At 35.9% G+C, this 26,033-nt stretch overlaps 1 protein-coding gene across 1 annotated transcript in view; it reads right to left on the reverse strand.

The window, feature by feature from the left end:
• Positions 1 to 1,538: 1,538 nt before the first annotated feature.
• The window catches only part of Erbb4 (erb-b2 receptor tyrosine kinase 4), a 1,044,475-nt gene continuing 1,019,980 nt past the window's right edge, over positions 1,539 to 26,033 (reverse strand). The window contains exons 26-28 of the mRNA XM_077799365.1: positions 5,909 to 5,956; positions 4,841 to 5,138; positions 1,539 to 2,225 (exon numbers count right to left, since the gene is read on the reverse strand). Of these exons, the coding sequence (XP_077655491.1) occupies positions 1,780 to 2,225; positions 4,841 to 5,138; positions 5,909 to 5,956 (792 nt within the window). The 3' untranslated portion in view covers positions 1,539 to 1,779. The remainder of the gene's footprint in view (positions 2,226 to 4,840; positions 5,139 to 5,908; positions 5,957 to 26,033) is intronic.

Here is a 26,033-nt window from a genome sequence, read left to right on the forward strand (position 1 = left end):
GCCCCTGCTTTACTAGAAACTCAACTGTCATTTGTTTCCATCACTCATCTTAACTCAGTAGATGTTCTTTTAAAATGAAAAGTCACAGATGGTTCTACATCTCGGAGCAGTGTGTGCAGAAAAAGAGTTCTTAAGTCGAAATGTCAAAAGAGTCATGTGTTGGAGAATAAAATGATTGCATGAGAAGAATTTTCACATTTATTTACAAATTTTGACCCAAGGACCTACCTACGAGCTATGAATATTTGTGTTTTTCTTTATGTTATACCAATCTATGCAAAGAGTTACCTTCTATTCAATATAAAGAGAATCTCCTACTAGAAATTCCATGGAATTCAAACCAATCCTTTACTTGCATTCCTTCATATGGAATATTCAAACTGAACAAATTTCCTTATGTAGCAAACATGATATCCTATGGAGCTAATGTGCTCGCTGTGTCACTGTAATCCCTGGATTTTGTTCCAAAATCCTAATTTGCTTCATTTGGCATTTCCACAGTCTGTCTTTATCTTAGCTCTTAAAGAAAAAACGTACTTAAATTAGTTAATTTGCTGGTTGCTTCCATATTGCTTCATTCAAAATCCAAAATGGAGTTCAGAAAAATAACAAATAAATTTATAGCTTAAGTGCAAACTACATTTCTGAATATCTTCCAAGTAGACATACCCATCCAGTGTGTTTCTTCCAGTTCATGGATTCCCCCATTGGACCACCCCTGAACGTATCAGTAGTTTTCTTGAACCACATAGAACTATCTCCTTGATTCCTTCCATTCTTAAGATTATCAACTGCCTATCAAGTACTGCCATTTATGGAAGAGAAGAAAATGTTGAAGAATGTAAAGGGTGAGGGAGAATATATTCAATAGGGCAAAACATGAATGCTAGAGTTGGTGCAGAATTTAACTAGGGTCTTGACCTTCCCTTCTAATTTTAAAGACTGATTTAAAAAAAAAATAGTGGCCATTTCATCATATTAAAATATTTTTAAAATGATATAAAGAAGCTTTGATGGAAATATTCTTGCAATTAGAAATTAAAGCCCCAAATAGAAAAGTAACCAATACAAAGATATGAGCCAAAGCAAAAATAAAAAAGAAGTTAGAGAAGGAAAAGGAAAAGAGGAGGAGAAGAAAAATAAATCAGAAAAGGCTTCCAAACAAAATTACTCTATATGAATTTGGTGAAGATTTAAAAATTATGAAAGCTGGGATTGTCATTCTTCCTTACCAGGATAGAAACTATTGAGGAAAAAATTGGATTCTGAATCTCAGTTAGTCTCATGTTACTGAAATGATTATCCTTTTGTTCTAATGGAAATTTAATGATTCCCAGGGATGCTGAATATGATCATCAATTACTACAGGAAGGAACAGATAGTGTGGGTGGTTCAACCATCAGCAATTTAAAAAAAAAAGGAAAGAAGAAAGAAGAAAGGAACAGAGGGAGGAAGGGAGGGAAAGGGAGAGAGAGAGCTAGTTTGACAGCAGGCAGCATTGCCTTATTATTTTCTGGTCCATCTCCAGCTGTTCACTTTCCTAACCAACCCATTCAGAGAGATGAAGAAACAGTGTGGTTCCTCCTGTCTTTCTCTTTCAGTCCTTCCTTCTTATGCTCAAGTTAGATAAGCGAGTAACTATCATTGCGTCTCTATGTCTTCCACTGGGAAGTGTCAAAACTACTGGCCTTGGGGGGTAGAAGGAAGACCACCAGAGAAAGAGAGGGGGTGGGGAAATTGGAGCGGGCGTGTCTCTCCACCTTAGAACCAGGGCTGAGCTTACACCACAGTATTCCGGTGTCTGTAGGGTGGAGGAGGCAGCACAGTGCCTGGCTTCAGCGAGAACTCAGAGAGGTATTCAGGATTCTCTGCCACGATAGGCCGGATCCGTCCATTCTGTTTATAAAAATATTTTGTGCTGTACTCCTGCAGGTAGTCTGGGTGCTGTAGGGTGCTCCTGGGGGGCAGGCTGTGGTTCCAGTAGTCAGGGTTGTCAAACGCTTTCCTGGCCTTCTCTGGCACAGACAGAACGTTGTTCTTCAGGTACTCAGCATTCCCCAAGGTGTTGGCAAAGGTGTTAAGGTACAGAGGCTCGTTCACATACTCATCCTCTGCCTTGGGTGGGCCACTGGAAGCATTGTGATACTCGGGATTATCCAAAGCTTGAAGGTCTCCATTTTTTCGCCGAGAAACAAAAGGGTTCTCCTCCACTGGATTCAGGTATTCTGTAGGAACACAGAAATATCAGGTAGCATCTGCTTTCAGAAGAATGATAATCATACTCAGGTTAGCTTCTTTGTATGGAAAGCCACATATAGGTGTTCACAAATTCTCAAGCTGTTTGTAGATTACTACTGCTCTATGAAAAAAGGAGTATTCATGACAAAGCAAGGCACTGACAAGGCCAGGGTCAGAATTCCTCTCCTCTAGATTGCTCTTCTTTCCACCCAATTTTATTTGTCTGTCCCACATATGGGCTGGTTGTGTAAAAGCTTTTATTTTCTGAAAATTGTTAGTTTATATTTGAAAAGAAGATGACCTGTCTGAGTTAAATAGCCTTCCATATAGAGGAATTAGAAATTTTATAAAAATATCAAAAAACCAAAACATTCATGACTTAACCTTGTGCCAAAAAAAAAAAAAAAGTGGATAAAGTGAAGAATCATGGTTTTAGTCTATGTGACTTGCCAAGAATGCCTATACCATTAACATTTGATTGTAGCTACTCCCAGAAAGCTTTTGGCATAGGAAAGGAAACAGCCCAGGAAAAATTTCAACTTTTTAATAAAATAAATCTGATAGACATCCTACATGCTTCTAGCTGAGTTGCTTGCTGTTACATACGCACTTGCTTAATAATTATAACATTTATTTCCAAAGTCTAATCATAGTCACAAAAGAGCAAGTCATTAATTTCAATCATATAAAATAGTCATTTTAATGGTAAAAACAGTGTCTACTTTGCATGGTTCAATCTAATAAATCCATTTAGAGAAAAGGTACTGGCCTAAAATAAAAATAACTCTGATACCTAACACTGCTTTCTCAAGCTGAGTTTTACCTCAAAATCGGTAATAGAGCACAATAAGACATACATCTACATATCTACTAGAATACTTTGTCATCTCTTTTTACCATACACATAAAAACCTAAGGTATTCATATTTTGGAGTCAGGATATGGAGAAGGCAAAATTATTTAAGGTTAAAAATTATTTAAAACAAACTTTCTATCCCCCATTCTTAGCCCAACATGTACAAAGTGAAATCCCATTAGCCAGGATTAAATTTTTCCCGGAATAAACACATGCTTGATAGAGTTCACTGTCTAGCATTACTAGTACAAGCTAAAAGGCAGTTCTGAATATCCCACCATCATGTATATGAATTATAGTTCAAAAAGTATAAAACGCTATCATTTCATCCCTACCATAATTCTTGAGCAAGAAAGTGCAAATCTTATTTTTCCAGCTTCATAGAGAATTCAGATCTTCTAATTTCTCTTATATAATCTTCTTGTTCTATTACACTGTTTTTACTTTTCCCCAACAGGAGTAGGGTGAACTATATAGTTAGTGGCAAGATTTAATTTGGAGGAAAAAAAGTATGAAGAACTTACAAGGTAGCTAGATTTTGAATTTTCTTAGCAGATTTCAGAACATTCTTAAAAGGTAGGAATGCCTATAGTAAAATTCTATACTCTGAGGACTAGGCTAGAATATATTACAAACACTTGGATCACAGTGTCCAGAGATAAAATCTAAGAATACTCTTCAGCAAGTCTACATAGACTGACTTGCTCTTCTCTTAGAAGCTTCTATTACTATTTTTTCAACACTATCTAGTTATCTGCTGTACTGATACAAACTTGTACAGCTGTTCAGTTTGGGAGAGATAATTCTAGTTGAGGTGACAATCTTCTAAAGAGAACTCTGCTTTTAGGGACTCTACCAAATCTTCACAAAACCTACATTTGTGCCACTTTTGGACAACTCTATACATTAAACTGTACATTCAATAATGTCTTCAGGAATTTCTATAAGGTATTTTATAAAAGTGAACATAATCATATAAAAATAACATAAGAGGCTCTCATAGAGAGTCTTAAAATATGGCTATTGACACTGAAGACTCAGAGACAATATCATCATTTTTAACATCAGTTATTCATCTCTGTTTTGTGATGCTTTTAGTATAGAAGAAAAGAGGCACTTGTGTTTTTTTCTCAAAACTGAAACATTTGATTTGGGTGTTTAATATTTCTACCACTAACTTTTACAAAGTCATTGCTGAGCTTTATAAAATCACGAATCATTCTTTTTAAGAGTTGGTGGAATATGGAAGCACATAGAGGGTTAAAACTTTCATTTTGAGAAGTATCATATGAGAAATCATAATTTCCTAAAATAAACTATGTTATTTAAACTACGTCATTTTAATGAAGCTACCACATATTTTACTGGTGCCATCAAAAGCTTCAGACACTTTTGCCAACACAAGCCTTTCTGTCCATCACAATAATGGTTCTGCAGTTGTGCTGTGCTACCAAATTCATACATTCCAGTGAAGGTGAGTGCTTCTTCAGCTTGCCTGTGCATATAGCTCCCCTGAAGATCCTATTCAGGTAGGGTCTGAGATTCTGATTTCTAAGCAGAAGCATCTAGGTAATGTGCATGCTACTGGCTGGTTCAGGAAGAATACCACAAGGGATAGCAGCCTAAGACTTTTGCAGGTCACAACCTTACACAGTCCAGCTGTCCAGAAATTCCCATAGAATACATTGTAACTTTTGATGGAAGACAATGTGGGTGGCAATCATTTTCTCAATGTTTGGTCTGTACCTTGTTTGGGTTTGTCTCTCATAGGTGTCATGTAACCTTCTTCATCCAGCTCTCCTCGTGGGCTCCGTTCTGGGGCAAACGCTGTGGGGTCAGCACTGTACCTCTGGGTGCTACTGTCCTCTTGGACATGGGGTTGCACGGGCTTACGCAGGGTGCCATTACAACAGGAGTCGTCGAAAATCTCAGCTGCAGCTCCCTGAGCAACTGGTGCTTCTGGGATTGTGCTGGTTGTGGCCCTGTAGGGCACTGCCATTCCTTGTTCTGCAGCAAAACCCCCATCCCGGTATACAAACTGGTTCTGTTAACAGTAGAAGCACATTTAGAGAGAAGCTGTGGTTAGGAATGGTAGGAAAACATGAGTGCTAAGAACCAGAAAGATATCAATGCTCGTCTTTCAAAGGAAAGTCACAGTATTTACTACATTTTTTTTCCCCTTAGTGGCTAAAGAATTGAATTACAGACTAGAAACAGTTATAATTCCCATTTCCCTTGAAAGGTAAATCACAGGAAAATAATTTGGAAATATATATTTTTTTAATTTTACTAACCAGCTAAGGAGATCGAATAAAAAAGTATTTCATGTCATTTTCCCACAATTTTGCCTATTTTTGATAGAAAGATGCAAAATGAATTTTCACGACAAATGACTTTAAGAGCAGAAATACAGTGATACATCGTGCACGGTGACATTTCCTTACTGCTTTTTATTCTGTGGTTACTGTGTCTGAGTCTCCAGTCTGTAACTAGAGAACCATCACTGAGATTCTGCCTTTTTAGCACATGACCTGTAATCATGGCAGTTACGATAACCTCCTCACCTAGAAGAATAATTTATGAGCCCAGGTAAGTCCTTCAGATGAAAGTTGAAGCCACTGATGATGCATGATATCTCAGCTTTGGATTATCTACTGAGATAAAAGACACCTACAAAGGCAGCTACACAGTCTATAAATTCTTAACTCACTGTTGGCAAGGCAAAATGAGGAAATTATGGGGAGATGTGAGAGAAGAAACATGGTAAGCAAAGACCAAAAATCCTGAGGTGAAGGTTGATCATGAAATACTTACTCCTGACATGGGGGTGTAGGCAGGAGGAGGGCTGTGTCCAATTTCACTCTAATAGGAAAGAAAAATGGAATGATGGATATAATAAGAGGCAACATGAATGGAAAATTAAAAAAGAAAAGGAAACGAAAAAGCACATGAGTTGTATGAACTAACGTGGGAAACGTGCACAACAGTGATTTTCCCTAAACATTAAAACTGTATGTGTTATGCAAATGAGTGTATTTATGTTTTGAGGAAATTAAATATTTTAATTCAATTCCTGAAAAGGAAAGTTATATGAAAAAAGAAATTTTTCAATGGATTGAAAATGTAAGTTAATAGTAAGCATTCTTCTAATTAACCCTAGAAGAAAGGAAAAAGCAATCAATAATTAACTATACTTGTAAATGAGATACAGTTTCTTTCTTTACATGCCAAATGACTGAAATAGCCTCGTATCATAGCATTAGCTTTTCTCTTAGAAAACAACAACAAAAAATGTATCTAGAAGGTCATAAAGTAGATTATAATATACTGAAATAATTTGTTATTAAGTTACATTAATTTTTCACCACTTCAACAATGGACATCAGCAATGGACTTCTTAGCCTCTCATTATAAACAGGTATACACTATTTTATCTTTGCTCTTTATTTTTAGTTAAGAAACAGTGGGAAATTGGAAAAATCAATTCCTTTCTGGGAAATGTGCTTTTACACTTCTTTTATGTATTTAAAATCTGTCAAAACCAGATTTCAGTGAAAACACCAAAAGACACTTATATTTTTATAGCTTAATAGTCTATCCTATGGGCTAAGTGAAAGTGGATATAGAATGTCATAAATTATTAAGAACAATGTTCCTTAGGGTAAGTGAAGGGGTTGTATGTATCTCAATTGTGTTTCTTAGTATTTTCACTCATTACTAAACACGTTTCTTGAGAACTTGCTGCCTACGTGCCAACTCTTTTCTACTTTTCTAGGCACTGGGGAAAATGAAAAATGCAGACAAAACTACTTTATTTTAAAATTTAATTATCTGAAATTCAACTTTATGTGAATAGAGATGATGCAAATATGGCAAGACACCTACATCATTAATGAGAAACATTGCTAAACATTATCTCAGGTCAATATTCACACAATTTAGAGATTCGTAAAATAATCTAAGAAGCATATGGCCCCCAGGAGATTAACCATTTAATGTAAACCAATAACAATTGAACAATACAATCACTCTTAACTAATTTCATCTCCTGGACTAGTCAAAAGAGAAGTCTGGAACTCCCTAGAGTGTGTTTACATTTCATTACCACCCCAAGTATGATATCATAGAAAGTATATACAGATTTCCTTCTCTTCTAAGTTAGCTAGCAATGCCTTCAATATTATGTCATGGTAAGCTAGCAACATATTTTATTTTTGAAGCGTTTTTCTTTTTAAATTCATTTTTTTAAAGATATGTCTTTAGTTGTTGATGGACCTTTATTTTATTCATTTATTTATACACAGTGCTGAGAATTGAACCGAGTGCGTCATACATGTTAGGCAAGTCCTCTACCATTGAGCCACCACTCAGCCCCTTAAAATCCATTTACAATAGATATATAAGACCACAAAAATCATACTTATTAGTGGATACCATGTAATGTTTTGATACATATGCATGTTGTATAATGTTTAAATTAGGTTAAACATACCTATCCTAAACATTCATCATTTGTTTATGGTGAAAGCATTCTAAATCTTTTCATCTAGCTTTTTGAAATGTACAGTACATTATTGTTACCTGTGTGTCCCTACTGCACAACAGCACGAAAGAAATTCTTGCTCCTGTCTAACTGTAACTTGTTACTCAGTGTTCAACCTCTTCCTTTCCCTCCTGCTCAGCTTCTGGTAACCATCATTCTACTCCCAACTTGTATGCAATCAGCTAGATTCCACATATGAATGAGATCATACATTGTCTGTCTGTGGCTGGTTTATTTCACTCAATATAACGATCTCCAGCTACATCCATGTTGTCATGAATGACAGGATTTCATCCTTTTTCATGGCCAAATAGTACCCCATTATGTATATTCACCACACTTTCTTTACCCATGCATTAGTCGATGAAGAATTAGGTTGCTTCTAGATACATATTTAACATGCAATGTGTAGACGTGATATAATGCGTTAAGTAGATTGTTTTATATCCTGTTAGAAATTTGGGGCTCAGTCCCAATTACTGTGAATTTGGTCAAACGTGAAATATCTCAGACCTTAGTTTTTATTCTTGGTCACTCTACTTTGTTCTTAGGCATGACAAAATAGGTTTCTGTATAAATGGACTTTGTAAGCTCTGCATTAGTATATAAATGTAAATGATATACATGTTTAAATATTCACATCAGCTGAACTGAATTTTTAAATTCAAGCATCAATATGCCCAAGCCACTCATCAAAGTCATTTTTAAATGCTGAGCTGTTTTCTAATCATCTTAAATATAGGCATACTTTACTATCTTTTAGAAAGATACAAATAAACTCCTTTATAAAATTTGAGAAAGGAAATTTCAATGCAATCCAAAGATTTAGAAAACATTGGGATGATATAAGAACTAAGACAACTGCCTATCAGAACCTGATCATATTAAAAAACCTGATTAACTAGTAAGTATTTAACAAATATGTATTAAATCTCAACAATAAAAGCAAAGGCACTGTGGTAGGTGCTGGAGATAGCAGGATGTACTAGAAGAAACATGGTCATTGGTCTTCGGGATTTATACTGTGTTATCAGATGGTACCTGAGACTTTCAGGAGAAAAAAACAAGAATGAAATGAGACTGGAGTGGATCTATTTCAATTCTTAGATCAAATGTTAAAAGGCTAGGTATGCCAAAACCTGACTAAATACCATTGTTTCTTTGAGCCTTTAAACTTAACTTTAAATCTTGTCAGATTTGTTGTAAGATTTGTTGTACTGGGTAATATTCCACTCAAATTAAAGCTAAGGAACTTGCACGCTTTTCATTTCATAAAACTTGAGAGAGATAAATGATTGAAGGACTAACTCACAAGACATTCTTCAGCAGTTCATTATCTATCTTCATTACCTGGGCCAGAATGCCTTTGATTATAAAGGCATTGTATTAAAAATCACTGTACCTCTGGTAGTTAGCCTGCTCCAAGACAGGAGGCTAGGCTGTGCCCTATTAGAATGCGCCTACTGTCCCTGCTTTGACAAGTGTCTCAGTCAGAAGCCTGCCAACTCTATCTCTGGACAGCCTGCCAAATAGCATCACAGGAATAGAGCATCTTCTTCATGCTTTCCCCCGTTTTCCACATTAAAATGGAAAAAATGCTAAGCAAAGCCCCTCAGCATTCATTGTTTTTAGGGGTACTGGCTGCTTTTTATGCTACTATTTCCATTTTTTTCAGTTTGCTTTTTTTTTTTTTTTATCTGTTTTCCATGATAAAAAGCACCTCATTCATTTCCCCCTGGAAGGGCAATGTAGCTCCAAGGGAACATCTGTGAGGCCAATTAGCTGGGCTGGAAATGTGATATAATTGTTGTTTAAATATATTTAAATTACATGTTAATCACTATGTCATAATTTATAGGCTTTGAAAATAACTTTTTGTACTTCAGAGCCAAGCCAGATTTCACTGGTTCTTGCTGTTTTTAGTCCACAACAAGCTCTTCTCATTCCCCTCTCCCTCAATTCCCCACACTCGAGAAGCTGAACTTTTAATATTGGAAGGAATGACAGCTGCAAGTAAATTGGTGGAGTAAAAATTAAGATCCTCACAGCAGCCAGAATGAGCTGGAGTGACCTTAAAGTTCGGAGCAGAACAAAGCGGTGCTCTCAGTTAAAAGGCTTTTGTTTTCCATTGTGCCACTTTCTGCTGTCCATCAAAGCCCAGCTTTGTGCATCTGTTCAATTAGCTGGTGAGGGGATTTACTGTCAGCAGGACAGAGTCAGAAAGAGGTGGGTTATGAACCGGCAGGTGATGTGGAGCTTGTTCCTGGTGAGGGGATTTGTAAGGGTGATGATAGAGTTTAATTTTGTGGCCATATCACTGGAACACTGTGTGATTATCTTAGACTCAAATACCAGAGGTTTTAGAGAAGGGAAGGGTCAATAAATACAATGTTAAATGCACTTTTTAAAACATCAAACCCTAAACTTCACTTTAGATTCAAGTGATAAATATTTGAACTTTTATCTTATTATGTACACACTATTATTATATTGGCATTATTTAATATTTTTCCTTGAGAAGTTTTAAATGGTCAAAAAAAATCACTGTGCTCTATGATATTTTTAAACTATCATACAGAATCTATTTTGTTAAGAAACAAAAATAACATGCCTATGACAAATTTCTGTCTAAACTAGACATGTGCTCAGTGAGAGGTTATTTATTTTCTCTCTAAATAAGTATTTGCTCTCAATAGTAACTGTAGGATTATAGTTTCTAGGGTCAAGAGATACTCTAAATCCTGTTAACTAAAATAGAATGTGTGTCTGTAGACACTGCCAGTCCATCAGCACGAGTTTATTATCTAGACACTTCCACGTAGTAATACTAAGGGTTCTCCACCTTTATCCTCCCAGGTATATGTCATTAGTACTCTGATGGGCATTTCCACATTTTCACAGGTCAGACAGCCCCATAGAGAGAATGTTTGTGCACTGGAGGTGCAATTCTTGATGCATGGCTGTAACTCTATATCTTTCTAACAAGTGAGTTCACATACTGGTCAGTATTCGGAAACATCTAGATTTAGAAGCTTCATTTTTCACAGGACAACCAGAAGAAAACAAACAGAATGTGTCCACCTATGCCTAGGGAAGGCCACTGTAATCTCAGCAGCTGACTTGATTGTCTAGGTCTGTATCTATCTATATTACACATAGTATCCTTTGTCCATTTACGTATTTATTTAGTAATTAGTTTAATCATCATCTATTTTATTTGATTATGTTGGACTCAACTTTTCTCAGGAGACAATTTTACTCTGCACAGACACAATATTAAGTACCACTTGGAGGAATACCGACTGGGGCCTCCTTGTTTATCCACCTTTCACTAATCCTGGAACCTTCAATTTTCCTTGTATGTCTCATTTATTCAATTGCTGAAAGCATTTTCAACGAAAGGAGCTGTAGTGGTGTCAATAAGCATGAATGAGAGTCAATACAGAATTCATAAAGTTTAAAAATGGGTGTTTTTAGAAACAGTAATAACACTACTTTTCCTAGTTCTAAAATCTACTTAGTTACAATGTCACTTCTGTTTGTAGATGGATATAGGACTACTCTTAGGGAAATAAATGGGAAGGGAAACTATAACATGTTCCTACCATATGCCTAGGCAGACTTTAGATTTTCTTCATTCTTACAATTTTTCAATGCAAATATTATTAAAAGTTAGAATTCCCATTTACAGATGAGAATCTGAGGATCAGGAAAGTTAGAGGACCAGCCTATGGCCACACAGCCATGGATGAAGCCCACTATTCTCTTATCTTTCCATTATGGCTCACACAGATTTTGACTTTAACATTTCTGTTCTTTTTCATTTTTGCCCCTTCCTCTTCCCCTGTACTGTGCCTCAACTCTTTTCTCAAATCAATTATCATGGCTTCTTTTTCAAGTTTTAGTGAAGAATTAATCTCAAGGAGGCATTTGAAACTCATTAGCCTTAAGTATAAAAAACCAATAATGTGTTCCAATACAGCCCCCCTAGGGTCATTTTCATTCAAATTAATTACAAGGTCTTAAGCTATAAAGAAGAAAACTTTAATTAGAATATTGTGTTAACAGTGTATGTGTACATATGTATACATACATTATACACAAATACACATATAAAACACATGTATACATATATATGTACATACACACACACATATATATATAATCTTTCATCCTTCCCTTAAAATTCTTTCTTGAAGCTCTGCAACCATATTGTATGTAAATGCATTTACCTCTCTTGCCAAGAGCAAATCCAGTCCTGAAGCAGGAGAAGAAAGTCTTAAATGACCGAAGAGTACAAAGATTCTCCACGACAGCTCTCTTGCTCATGGATTTATTGTTCCTAGTATACAGCTTAGTTCATAAATTCCTCTTTCTGGTTCACTGGGGGTAAGTAAGCTATTTTACCCCCAGGTAGCAATTCCTATACCCTTTCCAAATATCAGTAGAACAAGAAGATATTTCTCTTTAAATATTCATGGCTAGAGGAGTCAATAACATGAAGCTGGAAATTCCTCACTTTACACCTTCCTGCAATAAATTGCTGCTCTGAGCAATATTACATGATGCAACTAGAGAATGTTATTAGCAAAAAAGATAGAGCATAAAGAAACAGCTTCACATTGGTGCCAGCATTTCTTAACATCAATCAGTAAAGGAAATAAGAATAGTGTCACCTCTCATAAGATTAGTTATTACACAGAATTTATCCGTTCACCCTAGTGCCAGTTCTAATTTGTCTCTTTGTTGCTGTGGTTTGGATATAGACTGAGTGTGCCACCAAGGGTTCAGTGTGATGATGTTGAGGGGGAGGTGGAGCCTCGTAGGAGGCCCTTTGGTCACTAGTGGTACCACCCCTGGTAGGAATTAACATAGTTCTATCATAGTGATAGCATGGGCAGGGTTGGCCTAACAGTACTTGGTTCCTGCTGTTTGAACATTTTAGCCTCCAAAATTGGAAGCTAAATAAGCTGCTTTTATTATGTTACCCAGCCTCAGGTATTTTGTTATAGTTACAGAAAATCAACTAATACTGTTGATTCTGGCAACTTTTCTTCCTTCTTTACTTCCCTCCCTTTTCTCTTTCTTTTCTTTTCTTCACCCTCCCTCCTTTCCTCTTTCCCTCCCTCCCTTCCTCCCTCCCTCCCTCCCTTCCTTCTTTCCCCGTCTCTCTTTCTCCCTCCCTTCCTCTGTTCCCCTCCATCCCTTCCTTCCTTTTCAAAAGCATGTTATAATAATAGAACTTTTTTAAAATTTTCACTTAGCTACTAGCTAATGATAAAAGAAAACTTGTAGCAGGGTTTGCAAGGACTTCCCAATTATACTTTTTGAGAGACTATACCATTTGCCTAATTTTTAAAAAACAGATAGCCTCTGTTGAAATATCTTTGCTTAAGAGCAGAAATGAAACCATCAGTTCTTTATTTTTCTACATTGTTAATTAGCCTGATTCTTCAAATGAATCCTAAAGTTTCACTGCCTGAGTGATTTTTATCACATTGTCATTAAATGTGTTTGATGAAATTTTCTTTGCTTTGAGTTTTGCATCTTTGAGGACAAACATTTCACAGACTAAAATAAATAATTAAATGAAATGCTTCTTACCCTAAAATTTATTTTTGAATACTTTTCACAGAATCATGTAACTTTGAACAAGTTCCTTAGTCCCTTGGGCCCTCAATTTATTGAACTCGAGAAAGTCCTTTAGATATGGCTATGGGGAGGGCATCCATTTAGAAAGACTATATTTTTTTCCTTCAACATAGATGAAAGTTTTGTCTTAAATGTACACTAATACTCAAGCTGGACATTTTTTTAAGCTGAAATACATATTGATATACCGAAAGTGACTTTAATAGAGATTTCACTTTAAGACAAATATCAACCATTTATGGGATAACTATGGTTATTAACAAGAAATAATACCCTTACACTGCCATGAAGCCATTATTAAAACTATATATATATATATATATATATATATATATATATATATATATATAAATACACACATAGTATTTTCTGCTGATACAATTTTACCTTCATAGAGCTTATCTCTGTATTTATCTACATAATTAGATAATGTCTTGGGATTACAAAAAATAGTTTTAAAATAAGGGACTTATAGGAAAGATATGAACTAATAAAGAAAGAAAGACTATAAACATTGTGAATTTGAATGGCATTGACTTCAGAAATTGAAATATAATGCCATGGTCTGCATATACTATTTCCTTCTGTACTACTGTTGAAGGCCCACTTAACACAAACTTAGGCTCTTCCTGTGGATAGTGTGTGTGTATGCCCATGTTCATGCATGTGTGTACAATGCATTCAAACACACACTGAAGAAAATTAACAGCTTAAAACACAATAGCAGTGCCTTACTTAATCCATTCTATCTCATTCTCTTTTGCAGACTTTTAACTTATTTGGAGGATTGCTTTTATTTTATTTTTACCAGTTTTTTACTTGTATTGTTTACCAGCAAATCTTGTTCACTAAAACTCCACACATAAGAATTCCACTTAAAGTATTTGTTTATGGTTATTTATTTTACTTACTTGAAAATAAAAAGCCAACAGTGACATACTCAACCTTCTCTTTAGCAAAAATTCAAGCTTGGGAAGTTTTATTATTATAGTCAAAGTAGCAACAAAATTATTTAGAGATGTCTATGGGTAAGAATGTAAAAATATAAAGAGCAGAGTTTGTGTATCGGGAGATAGATAACAAATAATATGGGAATGAGAACTGCAAATTTTAAAATCTTAATCTTGGCATGTAGATTTTATTTGGTGCTTTAAAATGATAGGTAATGGCAATAAGCAAACAATTTCCCATAATACAGATAAAGCCTCTCTTGAAGTGCTCATAGCATTTCAGTGTGGACCAGGTTGAAAATATCTGCAGTCCTACTAGTTTATGCAAACTGTTTACCAGATGAAAAGTGAATTTGTAACAATGGTTCATTCATCCGACTACTGCTCTTTAAGCTACCAGGTGGCACAGCTGTTGCTGTAAGTAAAAAGATTTCCCACAGTCCACCTGGAATAAGGACAGCTGGTGCGTGTGAGCTGATCTGAATAATGTACTGTGGATACCCACATACAGCTACTGACAGAGCAAACAGCACATGGCTGTCCCATCAGCCCAGAGCAAACACCAGTTACATTTCACAGAAACAGGCTGGTATTTACAACTGATCTGAGCCAAAATGAATATCAGATTGAAGGCAGCACCCCAAGAGAAAAATGTTCTACCCAAGAGTGGCTTGTTAACCATAGTCTAAGCAGCTTTTGCTATTTTTGAAAAGACCCTCAATCTGACTTTGCCTCATATAAAAAGGAAGAAGAAAAATATATAAAGCATTCCTGCATCTATTTATAAACCACTTTGGAATTTCCTAAAATTAAAAAAAAAAAAAAGTGTTTCCCATTTATACAGTTTGCTGCCAAAGTCAACTAGACTATTCAAGATCATGGCTATAAGAATTTCCTTTCAAGTTCTAAAATAGTTAACATTCTGCTTAAAAGAAGAAGAAGCAAACAAAAAAATAAAATAAAATAAACATGAAACTAGAGAATCTAATTTAAATCTTACATATCCAGATGATCTAATCATACTCTGTTCTCAGCCAAGGTAATAGAGAGGACAAATGACTTCCCTCAGTTCACAGGGCTACTTACTAACCAGCAAAAATAAAGGAGCCTAATTAAAAAACTATTTTTCATGGTTTACTGTGGGGAGAAAAATAATCTGCTAGGGGATCCTTTGATCATGTCTGCCTGAGTCGGGGCAGTTCAGATGAAACTTCTGAGCAAATGAAGTCTGATCTCAATATTTCCTCACCAAGGTTGACATCTCAATTTCAGGCCCATGATTCTTTTCTGCTCTCTCAAAGACTCCTGGGCCCATTCCTGCCCTGGTTCTACAGGAAATATGACTATATTGTCCACACATTGTAGGTGTATCACTCTAGGTAAGTATCTTACACTCTCAAATCATCGTCTCTTATTTACACTCTTCAGGGACTTGGCTTTAGCTAGGCGAGAGGGCATCTAGTTTGTCCAATAAAATAATTTGGAGTGTTTTCTCAAATTGGTGTTAGCAGAGTATAATGGACCTTCCTCAAGCAACACTGAGGTAATGAAGACTAAGTCCTACCCATATAATTAACTGCTTACCTGACATCTCTACTGGAATATTTCAAAGTCACATTTTTTAAAACTGAAATGGCTATCTCCTCTCCCTGCATCAAATCTAATTCACTTGTCATTCCTCTTTTGGTGAGTGATACCAATAACTTATCTACTGGTACAAGTCAAATATCTTTATATATATATATATATATATATATATATATATATATATATATATATCACAAACACACACATATTTACATACATATGTGTGTGCATATATACACATAGTATATATAGTGTATAAACATACATATAATTGTGCATCATAATTACACATAATTGTAGGCTTAACTATTACATATTCATACACACAGATAACATAGTTTGTTTATTTTAATTTCACTCTAACTGCCCCTTCCTTCCATTTCTCCTTCCCTCTGGTACCATTCTTAATGTTATCCTTGATGTCTCTTCTATATTGTTCCTCATATAAAGCACCCAAATTCTATTCTATCAAATGCCTTTAGAAACTGAGAATCCAATCATTGTCAACATCCTCATTGCTACCATTTTAGTTTTGATTAAGCTGCCATATAATTTATCATTCCCACTGGGATAATTTTAGGGTAAAAGAAAGTGCTGTTAGTAATTTTGCCAGGATCCCAGGAGTAAACCAGGATTTGCCAGGGAAAATAGGCACTTAAGGATAATCTTAATCATGAGTAGAGCACTGTAGTTATTTCTCACTGGTCTCATTGATCCCAGACTTTCCTTTTACGCCAATCGAATTTATAATTCATTCCTTTGTTTACAAAACTGCCAAACCTCCTGTTGCCCTCAAACTAAGTGAAGTTTCCATTTTCATGGCCTTGAGGCTTTTGGTAACTATTAGCCTTGCCAGTTTCTCCAGTATTATCTCTCCACTCTCTCCTTTTAGATCTCCTCTCTAATAAATTAGCAGCAGTCCCCTACTATGGACCATTCCCATTCTCACCCCCAGGCCTCTGCATCAATTCCATTTTTTCCATGCTCTCTTTGGCTTCTTTGCCTTAGTTACCTGTTGATCCCATGGAAACTTATCATTATCCTAATTACACTTAATTATTGATTTAATAAATATTTATCAAAAATTCAATATTTGCCCCATGTGCATATTTTATCAACTCCATCCTAATTGTTTTTCCATTAGTCTGTCTTCTTTTTTAGACTGATTCCAGTTAGAAGAAGACTCTCCCTAACTTACCTTTATGTCTTTCAGACTTTTCACAGTGCTGAGAGCATGACACAATGAACTGAATTATTCAGTAAAGGTATAATGAATCAAAGGATGGAAAGATAGAAAGATGCCCTAAAGCTAAACTCACTCATGGCTCTATAGATCATAATCTCAGGGACTCTTTCCACTTAACAGGGTACATTTTTTGAAACACTGGATTTTAGCACTTCTCAAATTATACTATTCATTTTACTCTAAAAGGAGAGTGACTCCTGAATTGAAATTTAATCCAGATGCAATATATATGAGCATTCTATCTCATCTAGTGCATGTAGTTTTCCTATCAATATCATCTACTTGCTGGGTGCAGTGGTGCATGCTTGTAATCCTGGTGGCTCAGGAGGCTGACGTAGGAGGATAACAAATTCAAAGCCAGCCTCAGAAATGGCAAGGCACTAAGTAATTCAGTGAGACCCTGTCTCTAAATAACATACAATATAGGGCTATGGATGTGGCTCAATGGTCGAGTGTCCCTGAGTACCTGGTACCCTGGTACCAAAACAAAACAAGAATATATATAACACACACACACACACACACACACACACACACACACACACACATATCATCTACTACTACCAATGAAGTCATTGATTAAAATATAATTCTAATGGCAAAATTATAAAAAATATTCATCCACATAGTAAGAGGTTCCAAATGGAATGACATTTCACATCTAGCAACCAAACTTCAGGATTCTATCCTAGTATAACAATATTTTCCTGAGATATCTTTCTATATATCTATGTGTATCTACATTTACTAATGCTTTGGAGGCCTAGGAACCTCGTGCTTTAACTTTATCCCCGAAGAATAGGAATTTTTCACTGAGAACAACAGGAAAGATAGACTTGATAAGCAGATGCAAAATATCCTTCTTCTAAAAGTGGTATATCTCACCCACTTACATTTCCACATTATGGTTCATATTTTATATTTTAAATATTTTGAAAAATTTTTCAAGCATAATCATGACTAAATAGCATAGAAAACCAAAGTTATAAGTCAATGAGACTCTAAATCAACATTAGAGAGTCTGTGTCCCTAGGAAGCATCATAACTGCAGGAGACGAAAGCTAGATTTGAGAAAACCTTTTTCACCACAAATGAACCTTGAAGCTTAGTGTCCTTACCTGTCACATTATAATGTCCATTCTACATGTTTTGGGTTTTCATAAATTCATGTTTATCATAAATAACTTCAAATAATGCTTCATATGAATTTGCAACATTTTTCTTAAGTAAAAGAAAATAATAGCTGAGTGTTCTAAATATCATATACACACATCAAAAAAAATTAAATGCTGTATACCAAGTAAGCATACATTTCTTGTATGCCAGAATAAAATATTTATACAACTACATAATTATCTATGTGATGGCAGGGACTTTGTTAAAAATTTTTTAAATTTTTTAACACAAATTTTACTTGAAATAACTCCTAAAAATGATCAGGGTTATTATCTAAATAAAATACTGAGAAATTCACAAGTTTTGTTTGAATGTATATTGATTCACTCATCATTCACAGTATTTAAAAATATTCCTTTGAAAGTTAAAAATGTGAGACTTTTCTTAGTGCAGCAGTAAATGAAAGCAAGATTCCTTCAACTCTTTCAACACTGGGTCACAGAAAGATCTATATTATATACCTCTCCCAATAATAAAATCCTTGACTAACTAAAACAAATTAATGGAATGACCTACCAGTAGAGACAATAATAATCTGAAATAAAATCTTTATTACTTGTGTTTTCTTTAGACGGTGAGGGCAAGAGAGTCAATGGAACACAAACATGGGAAATTCGCATTTCGGCAGAGTGTGTTGGCCTTGATTTCCTTGAATCACTTCTACTGAACACTTGAAAGCGTCCCGACAGCCTTCTAATAGGATATGTCTCAGAATTCACGCTGAGGAATTGTCAACAGGCCAAAAAGAAGTCCTCCGTGCTGAACACGAGCTCAGATTAAATTCTTTCCTCCCTGTGATTGCCGATCTTTTCAGGGAAAACTGACACATGAGGAGAGCCACCTCGTCATGGAGGGAATGTTTGAACTCCTGTACCTTGTGTGCTAGAAACAGAACCTCTCTCTGTGTGTCATCTTTCATAAACTGAGATCTGATGCATTTTTAAAACACAGTAAATCTTTTTTAAAAGTCACATCTTGGAAAGTTGTCAAGTAAAAGAAAAGTGCTTAGACTGACAACCAGAAACTACTTTGATAAATGATATGGAGTTGACAAAAAAGTAAAATAAAATAAAATAGATTAGACTTTCTCACATAATCTATATACTGGCCTTTCTATCAATGACCACCAAGTAAACTTTTAAAAAAGTATTAGACAGATGAGTAAAGCTCATACTTTATTTCCCAGGCCACCAAGACCTTTATTATATTACTAGCACAATTATTATTGATTATGTCTAAGGAAATTAAGCTAAGGTATGTTCAGGCAAAGGAAACACTAATAATTGGTCTTTGAGAATATAATCTCAAAGGAGAAAGCAAATATTTTTCTTGTCATGTCTTAAATGATAGGGATCCCAGGCTCCCTTAGGAATCTTTATTGCTTTTGTCATCTATAAATGCATCTTAGATTTTAGGAACTGTGTCTACTTCATTATTGCCACATTTTAGGATAACAAGCTGCTTAAATAGATAAACAACCAGTTATATCAGTATTGTGCCTTCAATCTCTCTCTAATTGCCTCTAATTTAAATAGGAAAAGGATACCTAGTAGTTGAGATTTGGGTGAATAAATTTATATTTATATCTCCTTACCAAAAACAATCATCGAGAAGAGCACATTTTGGTCCTTCTTAGTACTAATCTCTGAAATTCTCATTGAAAGGCAACCAAAGGCTCAAGTGAAAATAAGTTCAAGTAATATTAGCACACTGGCCACCCTTCTAGGATTCCTGGACCACAGGTTGCCATTCAAAAGCATATTGAATGTCAATTATGCAGGAGGAGAAGATATTTCTGAGGGAGCTTGACATAAGCTCAGGCTGTGAATTATTTGCTTTGAAATGCCTTCATATTCTCCTGCTTGGAAATTCTGGACAAGAGAAGAGCAAAAACAAGTTGTAAGCTCATTCCAAGCACACGGTCAGGTGAAAACTCATAAAATGTTTATCAGCTCACAAATAAAATTTTAAAAAGGACCGTCCTCCTCCAGAAGGGAGGAAGGAAGAACAATAAATAAAAGGTCTGTTATGATTTAAATACGTGGTGTCCCCCCAAAAGCTCATGTGTGAGACAATGAGAGAAGGTTTAAAGTGAAATGATTGGGTTATGAGAGCCTTAACCTAATCAGTGAATTAATCCCCTAGTAGGGACTAAGTGGTAACTGAAAGCAGGTAGGGTATGGCTGCAGGAGGTGGGTCATTGGGGGCAGAACTTTGGGGTGAATATTTTGTCCTTATTGAACAAAGTGCTCTCTCTCTCTCTCTCTCTCTCTCTCTCTCTCTCTCTCTCTCTCTCTATTTTGTTGTTCATAGTTCCCTTGGTGGTAATGAAAAATCATGCATTCAAGCAGAGTGGTGCATCTAAGCAACCATACTTTCCATATGTGGTGAGTTTTACATTTGTTGGTCCCTTATTAGTCTTTGTTTATATGTTTTCCTGTAGCAGGTTCTCTAAGCCTTAGCCAGTATTTTCCTACACCATGCCTACCCTCCTGTTTCTCAATCAATATCCTTGCTCTCTATATAACAGGATATAATAAAATAGGTTACGTGCCCTTCAGTGCTTCTCAATTTAATCTATATGTTATAACAAAATAGAAAACTTGTTATTACAACTGGACTAAAATATCTCTTAAGAGAAAACTGACTTGGCTTAATCTTTTAAAAACATTTTGGTTAAGGGTTTGAGTAGTTAGTGAATCAGTTGAGAGAAGAATTGCCCTCTCTCTTCAGATGAGAAGGAACTTCATACCACATAGGAGAGGAAGGAGATTTGGGATATGGGAGGAAACACAGCTGGGAGGGGCAGAGAGTGAGAGAAAAGATAGATGGCAGAAGACTGCACCCTCTATATAGTGACCCTTCAATCAAGCCCACCAGTTGTGTTTTCAATCACATCAATCCACCCATCAATCAAGTCTTGGTGTGAATTATTTAGTGTCATAGAGAAACAACAAAACAAGAGAGATTGAGCTGTGGAAATTCAAAGAAGGGAGGGAGTCAAAGCTGTGCAGGCCACAGCACCACAGGAGGAAGACCTAGGAGGAGTAGTAGTGTGATGGATTTTTGGTTTGGTGTCTTAACTACATGGCTGCACAGACTCCTTACACACAGGCATGGTGTTTATTATTTTTATCCATTTATGGGAGAAGAATAAACTGAGTGGCTAAGTGGCCAAGTTTACACAACTAGTCTGTAGTAGAGCCAGGATTTAAATACAGGTAGTTAGGCCTCTGATCCCATGGTGTACTAAAATAAACTAAATAAGCTATATTAAGTGCCACTTTACTAAATTGCCTCTATAAGCACTCTTTCCCCAATGAATTAAATTAAAAACTGAGAAAACTATTTGAATATCTTAGGGTCAATAAATTTTACCTTCCCCCACTGCCCCAGCTGACCCCCAAAAGTGCTCTTGCTGATCCTCTGGTGTGCGGTGAGGGGCTTTCTCTTCCTTTCCTGTTTCAGACTCCCCTACAATCCCTTGCACATGGGTATGGGAGGGTGGCAGGGGTCCCAGCGGAGAGTTGTATGATTATCACTTTATGTTTTTGGCTATTGCTTGTTTTTGTATAGACCAAAGCAAAGAAAATAAAAATAACACACAGAAAAAAAAATTGCTTGAAGAACAGAGAAGCAGCTCCCATCTGACATGGGTTAAAACCTCATTTTCAAATTTCCTCATGCCAACATTACTTCCTGAGTTAAGATGAACTTTTCTGAAAATATATCCATATTTCTATTCCTCTAACTCCTTCTGGACTTTCTCTGTTTACTTTCTTACTTTTCTTACTATTTTCATTCATCTTCATGGTTTCATTAGCTCACTCTCCTCTAAGAATATTCAGATGTCTGTTATTCTAGGAGATTTCCTCAGACCCACCTTCCTCCCCCAGTTTATTTTCTGGCTTCTTTCTTCCCTTAGCATGGAAGTATTTTTCAAAGGAATTCACATTCCTGCCTTTGCTCCTCAATCAACTATATTCTCTTTACTAGTTCTGCATTCTATGGAAACTACTTTCAATAAACTAGCAATACGTGCATCAGGAATCGAGAACCATAATGGCTTACAATTGCAACCAACTTCACTTGATTTCTAGATACATATCCCGACTAATGATATCTACTTATACACCCAAATATTAATTCTATATCCTTATTCTACTCTTCTATTTTTGTACACTAATCATAATGCTAATATCTTCCCAGAAGTATAATTTAAACACTTGGTGTGATCCTTGACCTCTCTCTGTACTACTCTACTTTATCTGTTATTGATATCCCATTAATTCTATCTTTTATCCATCACTTACATCAGACTTTCTGCTGTATCTTCTCTGATCATAGCAATCATTTTAGATTTGATATATAGTTGATATCTAAATGAATGTTTGATGAATGAATACAGGATTGAATGAAGAGATGGGTTCTGTGACTTGCCTGAATTAGTCATTATATAACAGTGGTAAGTGGAAATTTCTGTCAGAATTATTGGATAAGCTTCTGCTAATAAGATCATTCAGATAACCACTTAAAGATCAAAATTAACATTCAGGAGGAATCTGATGATGAAAAGGTTCAATGAGTAAGAATTCTTACTGATGCACCCTCTTTAAATCACCAAGCACTGAATTTATAGCAACGATAAAACAGCAGAGGCAGAGTGAAAGCCAACCCATCACTAAAGTGGTGCACAGCCCCTAGGGACCTGAGGCACAGGCCCTGGGGCCTACCCTCTTATAGCTGTGCCTCAGCTTCTTCACATACAAAACGAAAAAAAAATATAGTAAATAGGTAAGAGCAAAACTAGTAAAGAGTTAAATAATTTTTTAAATGGTAAAAAATACTAAAAATCAAACTCAGAGTTTTCATGAGGTTGAATCAACTAATAAATATTAGATTCTTAATATGAGATGTGGCACAACATAAAGAATAATAGGCATCACTTGTTATTTACTCTTATTCATTTCAACCAAGTAACATCCAATAGCTTGTTCTAGCACATAACCGTAGTACCTCATTCTCAATAAAAAGAGGCTCCAAATGAATGTGAATTATGTACATCTTAACAGCTCCAAAATGCTAAGCATTTTAAACATTTTTTTTCTTCTAGAGAGAGAAAACAATTAAGTATGGATGTTACTAAACAATGTCTATGATTATTGTTGGAAAAAGCAAACCAAATTGGTTGTGGATTAAACTTCCACTTTCATTCCCTCTCTGATTTGCAGTACTTATCTCATCACAATGTGGAACATTTTTGCAGAAGAGATATAGTCACAGTATTTGGAATTGTTCCCTGGTGGTCGATCCATCTCTCAATTCAGCTTTTGCTCAAGTGTCACAAGGGGCTGGTCCACTGCCATTCATTTACAATGTCTGAGTGAAAACCGCAGAGTACAAATTAGCCTCTCTTTAGAACACTTTGGTATGTCAGAGTTCCGAACTGAGAAAGGAACTTTTCCTTTGGGCAGGTGAGTGAGGAAAGGGGCTGAAACACAAGATGCTTGTGATTAGGGTACCTTAAGTACAGAGTGCACAAAGAAAAGCTGATGAGCAAGCCCACCCCCTACGATCCACAGCCATCTTCTCAGTTCTGTTTCTTGGGGCAATCAAAGGATATTCTGAACCTCTCAAAATGCCATCAATCCTTATTGAGAATGGAACGGAGCAACTCTCTCCCAAGCCTTTGCCGAAGCAATCAGCAGAGCAAGCTAGCCAGAACAGGGAGCTCTGGCAGACAAAGATATATTTGTAAAATAAATAAATAAATACATACATAAATTAAATAACCTCCTGAAAATCTGAATAGAAAGTTGATGATAATGTCCCAATTCTATTATGTGAACAGGGAAGAAACTCACAATTGTGCTCACTAGGTCTTGCACAGTAAAGAATAGGTTTCTTGATGAGGTTTGTCCAATCATTTACAGCAGAGCTGCAAATCTTGTGGCAATAATACTAAAAAATAACCGTGTAAGTGATTTAGATAAAACATTCATTAACATTCAGAATTTATGTGTCCTCTTTAGTTGTCCCTCCCTCCTCTTTGTTTCCTTTCTAGCTCTGATTTTCCTTTCGCACTATTTAACAAAAAAAAAAAAAAAAAAAGGAAAGAGGCTCTTCTGATTGTTCAAAGAGGCTTCTTGTGCTACTGACAATTGCTCAAGTGTAAGATAATGACATAAAGACCTCTGAAATGTTCTTTAATGTCAGACTTGCCCTCCATAAGCAGTGCTTATAGGCACAGGTTGTCTTAATGCTGTAGGATTGGGCTTGGCAGGTTCCAAACGCAATACTGGTAAGAAGTTACCAGCAAGGACAATTGTGTGGAGCATCCTTAGGTGAATTATTATGTCATAGGTAGGTCTCTTTGTTTGGGGTCACAAGACCTGATGTTGGTTTGGTCCTTAATGACCAAATTTATCACCAATTTATCCCAAGTCATTTAACAGGTCAGGAATTTCAGCTATGGCATAATGGAGATTCCATTATACACATAAAATGCTACCTATGAAAAAGTGCTTTGTAACCTTTAAAGCCAGCACTGAGCTATCACTTACTTTGTGAAAGTTACAAGATGAAGGTGATTCTCTGGTGTTACAATCATATTGCCTCCTATAGCAAATTTTGGTAATGAGGAAAGGTGAGAGCATGTTTCAGAATATGACTTTGTAGGCTAGAGTAAAAAAAAAAAAAAAAAAAAAGTTTCACAGACATTTTTCCCAAAACTAAAAAGAAACCAAAGATCTACAAGTACTTTTTTTTTTTTGTACTGGGAATTGAAGTCAGGGGCACTTTACCACTAAGCTCCATCCCAAGCTCATTTTATTTTTTATTTTGAGACAGGGTCTAACTAAGTTGCTGAGGCTGGCCTTGAGTTTGTGATCTTCCTGCCTCAGCCTCCAGAGTTGCTGGGATCATAGGTATGCAATATATCACAACTGACCCAACTATCTCTCAATGAATTTCACTTCAGTAATTATTAGTTGTACACTTACATTTTGTTTAATTACTAACAATGAATAGTTATATATTGATTATCACTTTTCTTTTACTAAATGAAGGATGTACTAAAAGAAGTTAGGAGGATAAGCTAGAGGCAAGACAGATCTTGGTTCAAATCTAACTGTTCCCCATAGGAGCTAGATAAACTCAGCAAGACGCTTTCCTTCCTCTCTAAATTTCATTTTCTGTGTGTCATGGCAAGAGCGATGCTTTGCACTTGCCCTTGTTACAACAAACTCTCAGAGCAGAGCTTGACACATAAATATGTGATCAATAAATAGTAGCTATATTTAGCTTTGTGTTTGAAATTTTTGAAACATTTGTTAATCTTGTAAGGATCATTTTATCTTCAAGTCTGTAATTAATGAGGCCAAATACAGACACTATTCTCCCTCCTTTTTTCCTTTGATTTTTGGCTCTATCAATTCCATTTGATCTTCCTAAACCATTAACTCTTGATGACAGGGAGTCTCTCAGAAGCAAAACAGGGGAGGCAAAATAGCAGCAGGGGCTCAAGCTTCTAGTTGCACTCCCAGTGGGAGCCTTTTAAACCACTTGGTATTAAATCTCATTAGACTCTAAGTCAAAAATCAAGATTTCCATGGTATTGACCAATAAGAACACACTGACAGAACCTATAGAGGAACAGACCCTGGGCCAAGCCTTGAGGGGTTGGAACAGTCCTCTTGCCTCTCTCAGAAGCACAAGGACACAGGGCTCTACGTTTTGTCTTTTCCAGTATCAGTTTGCACATTTACAAAATGAGAGAATTAACAC

The sequence above is a fragment of the Urocitellus parryii genome, chromosome 1 (genome assembly GCF_045843805.1).
Source record: "Urocitellus parryii isolate mUroPar1 chromosome 1, mUroPar1.hap1, whole genome shotgun sequence".
Lineage (NCBI taxonomy): Eukaryota > Metazoa > Chordata > Mammalia > Rodentia > Sciuridae > Urocitellus > Urocitellus parryii.